General features: G+C 45.3%; 1 protein-coding gene across 4 annotated transcripts in view; it reads right to left on the bottom strand.

The window, feature by feature from the left end:
- Window positions 1-815: 815 nt before the first annotated feature.
- LOC143300728 (uncharacterized) overlaps window positions 816-12838 on the bottom strand; it is a 22659-nt gene continuing 10636 nt past the window's right edge. For 3 of the 4 annotated variants that reach the window (XM_076614620.1, XM_076614616.1, XM_076614619.1), the window contains exons 2-4: window positions 12257-12560; window positions 5220-5366; window positions 816-1720 (exon numbers count right to left, since the gene is read on the bottom strand). In XM_076614620.1, coding sequence (XP_076470735.1) covers window positions 1365-1720; window positions 5220-5366; window positions 12257-12488 — 735 coding nt within the window. In that variant the 5' untranslated portion in view covers window positions 12489-12560 and the 3' untranslated portion in view covers window positions 816-1364. Of the gene's footprint in view, window positions 1721-5219; window positions 5367-12256; window positions 12561-12827 lie in introns of all 4 variants that reach the window. The other variant, XM_076614618.1, reaches the window with a different exon arrangement.

The raw sequence follows: 12838 nt of genomic DNA, 5'->3' as shown, positions 1-12838 counted from the left end.
CATTTCTCAGTAGTTTTCTACCTTTTTTGTATTATCCTGACTTCTCATTCCCGCCCTCCCGCCCTCCCCACACCCCTATCCCCACCCCCACCCCACTTTTTTTTTTCTTTCTCTTTTTCTTTTCTTTTTTTTTTTTTTTTTTTTTTTTTTTCTTTTTTGTCTTTTCTTTTTTTTATCGTCTAATATCACTAATAGTGAAAAAGACGCTAGCCTGAAGAAGGAACACACACACACACACACACACACACACACACGGGACCTTAGTTTATCGTCTCATTCCAACGATGTGGCGCTCAGTTTCGATTCTTCAGTCAAACTTGGTACTGAACGGGCGAGAACAGGATTCGAACCCAGGCCCTCACGGACTATGTAGTGGTTGACAAGCATCTTATCCATCATGCCACCTTCCTCGTTATAAACTAATCGAATAGTCAATAGGTATAATGAAATCATTTCTGTTTTTTTGTTGTTGTTGCTGGGTGGTTTGGTTTTTGTTGTTGTTTGTTGTTGTTGTTTGGTTGGTTGGTTGTTGTTGTTGCTTTGTTTGTTTTTTCGTTTGTTTGTTTTTTGATTCACTACCATCCACTCTCACGAACGGGTTTTGTACGTATAACATAGCACACAAAGGACTGTACTTCAAGAAAGAAAAGGTTCTAGAGATGGCACATGCTTTGATCGGAATGTCAAATCACAGAAATATGAAAACGTTTTCAAAAAGATTTTACGAGCCATGGAAGCTTTCTGTTTTTCTCCTTTAAAAAAAAAAGAAAAAAAAAAAAGGTAAGTGTTGTTACAGAAATAGTCTTTATTGTCGAAAAAAAAAAAAAAACAACAGCGACAACAAAAGCAGTATTTCCAATATTTCCAAACTGCCCATAAAGCGTGTTGCACTCAGTCCATCCGACGGGGACCAGATGGACCAGAAGAAGAATACAGTTGAATTTAATGGAAATTATTACAACACACACACACACACACACACACACACACACACACACACACACACATAAATGATGATGATGATGATGATGAAGTTGAGCAGCACAAAGCAGAACAACACGTAGTAGAAGAGAATGAAAGCACCATTTAACCGTCTTGTTTCGTCTGAAAAACACCACGGCACACACGCAGTGTGAGAAACATCAGGCACTATTGTCAACAATCCATGTGAAGATTTTGTTCTCGCAATATCCTCTGTGTGTGCGTGCGTGGGTGCGCGAGTGTGTGTGTGTGTGTGTCTGTCTGTCTGTCTGTGTCTGTGTCTGCGTGTGTGTGTCTCTGTGTGTGTGTGTGTGTGTGTGTCTGTGTCTGTGTGTCTGTGTCTGTGTTTGTGTCTGTGAACTTTTGTTATCCTCCACCACCCATTACTGAGCCGGATAACCGGCCTGAGCTGGAGGATAGTAGCCTGGCTGAGCCACGTAGGGCTGCGGAGGATAGTTGCCTGGCTGAATGACGTAGGTCTGCGGCTGAGCAGTGGCTGTTGTCATCACCATCCCCCCTGTGTTGGGCTGGACGCCCACGGGTTTGTTGCTGACAGCGATGACGATGGCAGCGATGACAACAAAGCTACTGCCAACAGCAGCGAGGTAGAAGGCCCAGCTGAAGACGGCATCGTGGTTTTGGGGGCTGTACAGGATGGCAACGGCGCTGAGGTCAGAGTAGGAGGGTCCCTTTTTCATCATGCCCGCGTACAGCATGCAGCCGATAAAGCCCAGGATACCTGTTGCGCGCGCACGCACACACACAGACACAGACACACACAGACACACACACACACACACACACACAACACACACACACGATCAGATTAATGTATCCCCACATTTCTTTTTTTTTTTTAGTATAACGACCGAAAATGCATAATCTTCTGAAAGCCTCTGGCATCGATAGATCAACACATTAACTGTTGTTACTGATGAGTGATGACTTTTGTCTGAAGCTGGTATTCGGTGCGTGTCTGTGTGTGTCTGTCTGTCTGTGCGTGCGTGCATGCGTGTGTGTGTGTCTTTGTATGTGTTGGTGAGTGTGTGCGTGATTGTGTGTAAAAAGTTCCAGACACTGTTACACAGAAAAAGAACCCTGCCAACTCCCCTCTTATGCTGCTGGGAAAGGCTGTTGCCGGCACAAACAGCCGACAGTTTAGAGTTTATTTCTAAACTCGACTCTAGTAATTTCTCGAGTTATAAAAAAAAGAATATCGCTGAATTGTTCATGTGCTCTGCTAAAGTGCGTCGATTTCCTTTCCTTTCCTGCCATCAGGATCCTCTTTCTTGCAGTTTGCATACAGACAGCAGAGTCGGTACATAAACTTCATACGTTTGTTTTAGGTTCCGGTTGTTGGTGACTTCAAGATGCCTACTTGCGTCCTCATAGAGTTCTTTGCACCTTTCAGAAACTGTCCCAGAACAAGTCTCTACAGAGCTTCCAACTGTGTTGTTGGCTTTAATGACAATATAAAATGCGTTTTCCGAGCACAGCGGTTTCAATAGAGCCAGCAGTGTAGATGCCCGACTGAACTAGGATGTCTCTAAAGCTTGTTCCTCTCATAAGTTTTCCCAGAATACCAGGGGAAAAACAAGTGAAATGAAACGCACCAAGGTGCACAACATTCTTCTGGGACTGTTCACTTTGCCAAATGGTCAGTGATGCTTTCTTTGCAGCTGTAAGGTGAAGCGTGACAAAGGCATACTACTGACCCAGTTGTCTAGTTGCGTCCAGTGACATCTGCAGAACGTATTGCACTGTCACACTGTCTGTGACAGGATGAAGAACAGGTTATACAGTCATCTCTTGACTGCTTCCGCACATTGGCAAAATTTGTTCCAGTGAGTGACAGCCATCCTGCCCAACCTAGAATGCTTTGTTCAAAGAAAACGTGTACCTGGTCAGATTATACATGAATCTGGACATAGCAGCCTCGTCTGCAGTCACTTGAGTGAGGTGACGAGTGTCAACAAAGTTGAGTACAGGCTCTCTCCAACTTATCGTTCATGAAACATGGGTTGAGTTGTGGAGGCTTGCACTGAAGAAGGCTTCTTCTTCTTCTTTCCGTTACACGACCAACATCGACTTGCCGATGACTCTGTTGTGGTTCATGCGTGCTGGGTATTTTCGTGTCTCCATAACCCACCGAACACTGACATGGGTTACAGGATCTTTAACGTGCGTATTTGATCTTCTGCGTGCGTATACACACGAAGGGGGTTCAGGCACTAGCAGGTCTGCAAATATGTTGACCTGGGAGATCGGAAAAATCTCCACCCTTTACCCACCAGGCGCCGTTACCGTGATTCGAACCTCGGACCCTCAGATTGAAAGTCCAACGCTTAAACCACTCGTCTATTGCGCCCGTGGATTTGTCGATGAAGGCTGTATGTCACTGAGCACGGGTGTCAGGGCCTGGCTACCAGTGTGTCTTGCCACGTTTGGAATGGAAATTCCTTGTGTTGAATGTTTAGCGCCAGGTCCTGATCCTGTCTTCAGTGTCTCAGCAGAAGTGAAGGATCACGTTGTCAGGAGAGATGGATTACGGCAGCAAGCTGCTACTTTGAAGTCCGTTATAGCAGACTGTAGTTTCAAGTTGAAGGACACACCTGTCAGACATTCTGAGAAGTAGTGGCTTAAGTTTGACTCGATCAACCATGAGATCCTGCTTCGTAGGCTCGAGCATGCCTTTGGCATTTGAGGCATGGCTCTACCGTGCTTCAGATCACAGTTATCTGTCTGATAGGACTCACACAGTTGTGGTGGAAGACTCAAGGTCAGCACCATCCTGTCTTAGGTATGGCCTTCCACAAGGTTCGGTGTTGGGGCCCGTTTTGTTTGTTTTCTAAACACAATCACTTGAACACATTTTTAAAGAACGCCACATCAGTCACCATGCATTTGCATATGACATACAGATGCAGAAATCAGCTCCCCCAGAACAGATGCCTACAGCCATATCAGACGGACAGGCAGGCATTTCACGAGTTAAAATATGGATGAGCACAAACAAACTAAAGCTGAACGACGAGAAATCTGAAGCGCTGCTGATCAAGTCTGAAAGATCATCTTTCCAAGACACATGACCCACTTTTATCCATGTAGGTCACGACGACATTCCCTTTACTGATACGCAAAAAATCTTGGTGTCACTCTTATCTCTCTAGTGATAAATTATGTCCATGGACAAGCATGTTTCTTATGAAAATAGGTCAGCGTACACAGAACTCCGCCTCATTGCTTACACTCATCTCTCCCATGCCAGTCTGTTGACGAAACCCAAACTCTCATTTGTGCTGATGATTATCGTGATTCTCTGCCTGCTTGGTTATCCACACTCCATTATTCAAAACCTTGGTTGGGATAGTGAAACAGTGTGCTTCTCTAGCAAGCATGGTGGCAGTCTCTATCAGCAATGGTAGACGCTGTGCTTCGCCTCTGCCATTGATGACCTTTTCCACATAAGCGTACACATGGCTATAAGCGTCCCTGGAAGCTTCCTTTTGTTCTGTAAATGATGTGTCTTCTTTCATGTTTATGATTCAACAAAGTGTCCTTGTACATTATGATTTCTAGAGAAAAACAAGAAAGAAAACCAGGATGGAAAATCTCCCTTCCTCGTCCCTCCACCGTCCTAGGTGGGGTAAGTATTACCATCTGCCACCTGACAGGCTATAATCATGTCTATATGATTGCTTGCCCATCTCTCTCTCTCTCTCTCTCTCTCTCTCTCTCTCTCTCTTTGTCTGTCTGTCTGTCTGTCTCTCTCATTTCATCTTTTCTTCTTTACTCTCTCCTCTCTCGCCCCTACCCCCTACCTCCCCCACACCCTCTCTCTGTCTCTTCCTCTCTCTCTCTCCGTCTGTCTTTCTTTCTGTCTGTCTCTCTCTCTCATTTCATCTTTTCTTCTTTACTATCTCCTCTCTCGCCCCTCCCCCCTACCTCGCCCCCTACACACACACTCTCTCTCTCTCTCTCTCTCTCTCTCTCTCTCTCTCTCTCTCTCTTGCTGAACAATTTTGGAACTTCGACGCTACTATCGGTGATGATGTAATCGAAGAAGTAGCAGCAGCAGCAGTAATAGTGGTAATATCAGCAGTAGCAGCAACAGCAACAGTAGTAGTAATAGTAGGAAAAAGAGGAGGAGAAGCAGTTGTAGTTTGTAGCAGTAACAGCAATGGTGTCATTACTATCATCCATCGCCGTTATCATCATCGCCGTTGTTATCGCTTTACCTGACGCCCCTGCCGTGATCTCCAAGACTCTGGATCGAGGGCCGGGGAAGGAACGGCAACAGTTGGTGGCCACAGCGTAGATACAGGCGACGATCAAACCAGTGGTACACAGCCCCTCCATCACGCGCGCGGCATGGAACCACCCGGCTGAGGACGAAAAACAGAAATAATGATCTTGCGAGTGAAATGTGTTCGTTTCTGTTGGATTGTGTGGTCTGTGATGGTGGAAAGGTTACTATTCAATGTATCAGTATAAGTAATACAGAATGAATGAAAGGACGTCTCTCTGTCTCTTTTTTTCTTTCTTTTTTTTTTTTCTTTTTTTTTTCTCAAGGCCTGACAAAGCGCGTTGGGTTACGCTGCAGGTCAGGCATCTGCTTGGCTGATGTGGTGTAGCATATATGGATTTGTCCGAACGCAGTGACGCCTCCTTGAGCTACTGAAACTGAAACTGAAACTCTCTTCGGCTAGATTCCTATACACATTGTGTTTGTTAATGTAGACTAGATTATGTCCTTGGGGGTTAGGGGGTGCACGGGAGGGGTAGTACCTCTAGAGGGGGGGGGGGGTTGTCACGCTCTTCCGGGAGTGGTTCGTCCTCTATTGGTCCCCACCGGCACCCAGCTCTCACTTATGGGTCCTAGAAGCTGCTAGCATGCGGCAGCGCCCAACCCCCGGGCAACGGCTTTGACAGGCTGGCTAAACTAAATGAGGGTAGCCGACGGGTCTCAAACCCTTGGTGAGTTAGGGCTTGTCTACCCAAGCATGTGAAGACTGGATCCCGCGGACTCTGCGGAAGAAACCTTCATGGTTCAACGGAGAGGAATGGCGGTTGCAGCAGAGCACTGTGGAGTGCTGAGGGCAGGATGAGGCACATAGGACATCCTGGTCACCCACTGCATCCGTTTCCATCTCCAGTCGTCTTGACCTCGTCTTGCCACTGGATACAGACAGTCTCGGACAAGAGAGTGAGGTCGACGGTGCGCAACTCCTCCTCGCTATAAACAAAGTCATTGCGCAAGTCATCAGTCATCCTTCATCCCATACCATCATTTTCCCCAAGCCCTGTGGCGACAGGCGAGCGACGAAGCGACAGGTGTAGGTACACTGGCAGTCGTAGCCGCGGACCTGCACACAGGCGGCTCAGGCCATAGTGTCGATTTTCACCGACTGGAGCAGCGGTGGAGATCGGCAGCCCCCTGAGCGACTGAGCAGCCCTCTTCAGGACAGCACTGCTCACCTATATGGCATGAGGAAGGTGCCCTAAACATTGCCTGCTCCACATCACCCTAGTCAGCATACCGCGGCTGACGGGGACCATGCTCAAGCGGTCGACACACAAACGAAAGAAAGAAGAAAACAAGGAGCACACCATTGTCAGCGCCTACGCACCCACCATAACCAGCCCGGATGAGATCAAGGACAAGTTCTACGAGGACCTGAACGCTGTCATCACCACTGTTCCCAACGCAGACAAGCTCATCATTCTTGGTGACTAACGCGAGATTTGGCTGTGAGAGCACCTCCTGGGAAGGCGTGACTGGGAAGCATGGGGTTGGCAACTGTAACAGCAATGGTCAACTACTTCTCCAGACATGTGCCGAGCACGACCTTCTTATCACAAACACTGTCTTCTGCCTCCCTACCCGCAACAGGACGTCATGGATGCATCCTCGCTCTGGGCATTGGCATATCATTGACTTTGTCATCGTCAGGAAGAGGGACAGGCAGGACGTACGAGTCACTAGGGCCATGTGCGGCGCCGAGTGCTGGACAGCCTTATCGTCTCCAAACTCAACCTCCGCATCCAGCCCTGGAGACGGCCTCAGGGCATGAAAGCACCCAAACGCCTGAATGTCAGCAAGCTGGAGCTAGGCAACATCAAGCAGAGCTTTGCTGACACCCTGGAGGAACGCCTTGAGTCCACCGTGCTGGACAACCAGAATGTGGAGGCAGCATGGAGACGCACTGCACGAGACGGTGTAGAACACTGCCATAGAGTGCCTGGGGCCTTCTGCCAGGAAGCACAAAGACTGGTTTGATGAGAACTGCACTGAGATCAAGCAGCTGCCAGAAGACAAACGCCAAGCATACAGAGCCCACATTGAAGATCCCAAGTCACAGTCAAAGAAAGACATACTGCTCTATGGATGTGAATCATGGACGGTCTACAAACGCCACGCCAAAAAGGTGAACCACTTCCACACCACCAGCCTCAGAAAACTTCTCGGCATAAAGTGGCAAGAGAAGATCCCTGACACAGAGGTGCTCACTCGTGCAAACTTGCCCAGCATCTACACCATCTTGATGCAGGCCCAGCTGCGCTGTGCAGGCCATGTAGTTCGCATGCCAGACCACCGGCTCCCCAAGAAACTGCTGTATGGCGAACTCCAACATGACAAGCGCTCCCATGGAGGCCAAAAGAAGCGCTTCAAAGACACTCTGAAAGCTTCTCTGAAGGCCTTCAATATCAGCCATGACACATGGGAGATGAATGCAATGGACAGACCAAAGTGGCGTTAAGCTGTCCACAAAGGCGCCAAATCCTGTGAGGCCAACAGAATCGCTGCAGCAGAGCAACGCAGACAGGCCAGGAAAACCAGTGCCAGCAAGTCCCCGACAGCCGCCACCATCCCCTGTCCACACTGCGTCAGAACCTTCCGGGCGCGGATTGGCCTGACCAGTCATCTGCGCACCCACAGAGCCCAACCCACCCACCCCCAGGATGACTAGATGGTCCTCGTCGATCCCGACGGACGAACCACAGATGATGTCCTTATTACCAAGTGTATCGGGGTCTCAAGGAATATTGGGGGGGGGCGGGGGGGGGGGGGGTAGTATATAAAAAGGTACAAACATAAATCGAAAATCAAACACAAACACAAATACAGTAGAATTTTGGACGCATACATGTGCATATCAATATAAGAACTTGTGCATACACACCCACACATGCACACTCACACACACTAGCACGCGCTCACACACATGCAGTCCATACCGTTATGATTCGCCATGTTTCTATTCCAATCGTAACTCAAAACTTCGATTTGTGTAAACCGCACAGGCCTCAATGTTAAGTTTCAGTTTCAGTAGCTCAAGGAGGCGTCACTGCGTTCGGACAAATCCATATACGCTACACCACATCTGCCAAGCGGATGCCTGACCAGCAGCGTAACCCAACGCGCTTAGTCAGGCCTTGAGAAAAAAAGTGAATAAATAATAGATAAGTGTACATAAATAAGTAAATAAATAAATAAATAATAATTATTATATATAAAAAGGGGTAGTAATAATAATAATAATAATAATAATAATAATAATAATTAATGAATAAATAAATAAATAAATAAGACAACAATGATGATAAATAAGCAAATAAATGCAAAACATGAAGACACACATTCACACATACACCCACATGTGCATAACAGATATGCACCAAACATGCAGTTTCACAGATATGAAAGCACAGTCAAATATACATAAACGTACATGAGCCCCAACAAACACACACACACACACACACACACACACACCTTACCCTGTGTTTTGAACGATGTCATGAGTGTATGTAGTACAATTGTGGGAGTAAAACAAACTAGTATGCAAGAGCTGTATGAAAGTCAAGTGGTTAAAAAAAAAAAAAAAGCAGGCAGATAGCAACTGACGACACCCATATTTTAGCAAAGTATTATGAGCTATTGCCATCAGGACGACGCAACAGAACTTTTAAGTTGAAATCCAGAGCTCTGAAGACTTTTATTCCACGTTCAATCCACCTTTTAAATTCTTGAGAACTGTGTGTGTGTGTTGGGAGGGGGGGGGGTGCGTGCGCGCGCGCGTACTCTCATGTGAGACGTGTGAAAATCCGTGCATAATAGGTTGTACCTTGTTCTAGTTGTGTGTGTGTGTGTGTGTGTGTGTGTGTGTGTGTGTGTGTGTGTGTGTGTGTGTTTACTGAGCTTGAAAACGTGACAATTGGTTATTATGAATGTGCAATATGTAGGATAAATAATGTGCAATATGCAGGATGAATGTACAGTGGAATATGTCTAATGCTAACGTCCATATTCTAAATATATTTCTGTTAATAATTACGATGTAATGATTAATTGCAAAGTTTTTAAAGCGAATATGTGAAATGCTTTTATTTGATAACATATGTTTATTACTCTTGCTTAATCAAGTAATCCGCGTGTGTGGGGTGGGTGGGTGCGGGTGGGTGCTGTTAATCTGGTTGTGGTTTTCCGCCATTTATCTTTATTCTTATCTTATCTGTCTATTATAATCAATATGCAATATAGTAGGCTATGCTTATAATTGTATTCAAAATAATTTTTCTTAATTCTGTTTTTACATTAAGAATACTAGTTGCTACCTGCAGTGTGTGGATGTATGTATGAAACGGTGTATGTGATATTTTTTACATTTGTGTCTTCGTTATATTCGTAAAAGCTGTTGTTGACTTTTACAGTATGGTCCCCATGTTGTTTACTTCTATTCCCCATGTTGTTTACCTGTCTATGTTGTGATAACGCTCCTGACCAAATTTCTCCAGTTGGAGATAATAAAGTTATTCTTATTCTTATTCTTGTGAGCTGTTGTTGTTGTTTTTCTTTTCTATGTACTTTAGTGGGGTCTGTTCTGGACGAAAACCCTTAACCTTGACTCACGTCACAACTCATGGGATGTTTAACGTGTGTAAACTTAGCAACATCAAAAAGGTCTGCAGCATTGTCAGGCCTGCTGCACGTCAGTTAACCTGAGACAACACACTTCTCTCCGTCCTCCGCCCCACTACTTTGAACTCAAGCCTTCAGCACACACCCCCCCCCCCCCCCCCCCCCCTCACACACACACACACACACACACACACCAAAAAAAAAAAAAAACAAGAGAGGCAAGGCCTTCAAGACTCACTTCTGATAGACTTTTAAAAAAAATCCAAGCTTTTTATGTATTGAGTATAATTTCAAAATGTAATGTTTAAGATGAGAAAGATCAGTTTAAAGCAAATTAAGTCCCCTAGCATTAATTACAGAGTAATTTCCCTTTTTTACTATCTGTACCAAAACGTTTGCAAAATAAATAAAACTTCCATGCTTAGCAAAAGAAGTTCCTGTTTGAACAAAAAATGATAATAATGACTGCTCTAGCTGTTGGGTCAGAATATCAGATCAAAGTGCCAAGTTCAGAGAATACAAAAATATAAATATAACAGTAAATGCAGTTTGCATATAATTAGGCTTCATTCTTTTTTTGTGTGTGCCCATCTCAGAGGCGCAATATTGTTTTAAACAAGATGACTGGAAAGAACTGATTTTTTCCTATTTTTATGCCAAATTTGGTGTCAACTGACAAAGTAGTTGCAGAGAAAATGTCAACGTTAAAGTTTACCACGGACACACACACACACACACACACACACACACACACACACACACACACACACACACACACACACACACACACACACACACACAGAGAGAGAGAGAGAGAGACAACCGAACACTGGGTTAAAACATAGACTCACTTTGTTTACACAAGTGAGTCAAAAATCGTATTTGTCGACTCGACTGTAGCAAAAATTGACACATCATTATTCTATAGATCTGAGTGTCATCAGCCAGTATCACTATTTACCCAATCCGTTACAGTTTCTCAAGGAGGCGTCACTGCGATCGGAAAAATCCATATACGCTACGCCACATCTGCTAGGCAGATGTCTGACCAGCAGCGTAGTAACACAACGTGCGTGTCAGGGCCTGAGTGAATGCATATAATTATATTTGTGTACCTTATCAGAGTAGATTTCTTCGACAGAATTTTACCGGAGGACAACACCCTCGTTGCCATGGGTTCTTTTTCACTGCGCCAAGTGCGTGCTGCACACGGAACCTCGGGTTTATCGTCTCATCCGAAAGACTAGACGCTCGGATTATGGGAGAAAGGGCGAGAGCGGGATTCGAACCCAGACCCTCACGGACACTGTATTCAAGTGACAAACAAGAAAAGAACAAGGAACAAGTCCTTCACGGTTCATCTGTCGTTCCTGCTCGCTGGACAACTAGACCTAAAGGACATGGGGGAGGGGAGAAGGGGGGGGAGAGGATGGAGGTGGGGGGGAGGAGAGGGGGAAAATATCACTAACTGGCAGGTCGTTCTTCTTCTTCTTCTTCTGCGTTCACTCGTATGCACACGAGTGGGCTTTTACGTGCATGACCGTTTTTTACCCCGCCATGTAGGCAGCCATACTCCGTTTTCGGGGGTGTGCATGCTGGGTATGTTCTTGTTTCCATAACCCACCGAACGCTGACATGCATTACAGGATCTTTAACGTGCGTATTTGATCTTCTGCTTGCATATACACACGAAGGGGGTTCAGGCACAAGCAGGTCTGCACATATGTTGACCTGGGAGATGGTAAAAATCTCCACCCTTTACCCATCAGGCGCCGTCACTGTGATTCGAACCCGGGACCCTCAGATCGAAAGTCCAACGCTTTAACTACTCGGCTATTGCGCCCGTCGGCAGGTCGTTGATTTATGACAGCGAAAAAAAAAATATATCCTGACAGCTAGTCGGCCCAGGGTGACACAATGCAATGCAATACATCACAATACAATGCTATAACATATAATGCCACACGTCACAATATCATATGATACCGTACAAGACAACATATTACAACACCATACCATACAAGCAATACCATACCATACCATACAATACGTTACAACACAACACAATGCAATACAATGCAATGCAATACAATACCACACAACACAACACAATACCACACCATAGCATACAATACATTACAACAGAATACCATACCACACCACACCACACCACACCATACCACACCATACCATACAATACAACACAATTCCACATAATTCCATACCCTACAACACAATACCATACCATACCACACCATACATTACAATACAATACAATACCATACAACTCAACACAACACAACACAAACAAACGAGGGAATCGAACTCAAAAGCACGCAGCAGACAACTCACGGAATCCCCCGATGCCGCTCAGATAGCAGCCTCTCGCGCTGCCGTAATGGGCTTCTGTTGTCACACAATGCATCCACAGGCCCTGGTCGTACACCAGGTCATAGTAGTCCTGCCGTGACTCCGTGGTCGCCCAGAAGGGCGCTCCAAAGCCCACCAGGAACAGAGCGGTGGTGAAGAACAGCAACAGCACCCCGGCTTTGTAGCCCCCTGTTCGACTACTGAAGGCTGACATGATGGCGAGCCTCTGGTTTTTGCTGTTGTTGTTTGTTGTTTGTTGTTTGTCTGCTTTCTTCTTTTAGTTCCTCTGTTAAGAAATAAGAACACGGAATCTTCGATTTAAAAAATAAATAATTATATAGCTTCTTGTAAGAACACGAAGTCTTCGATATTTTGTAAAATAGTTATACCACTTCTCCTAAGAACACGATTTTTTTTTTTTTTTTTTTTAACAAAGCAAACAATGACAACACTTCAAAGAACAAGAAATCTTCGATATTGTTTTTTTTCGTTGTTGTAAAATAAAGATATAAAACTTCTCCACAGTTATTAAATCAATAGTCTGTTGCGTTACCAGATCGCAGT

This window comes from Babylonia areolata, chromosome 26 (genome assembly GCF_041734735.1).
Source record: "Babylonia areolata isolate BAREFJ2019XMU chromosome 26, ASM4173473v1, whole genome shotgun sequence".
NCBI classification, from domain to species: Eukaryota; Metazoa; Mollusca; class Gastropoda; order Neogastropoda; family Buccinidae; genus Babylonia; species Babylonia areolata.
The sequence above is the reverse complement of the archived record's forward strand: the minus strand, read 5'-3'. Positions and strand labels throughout refer to the sequence as shown.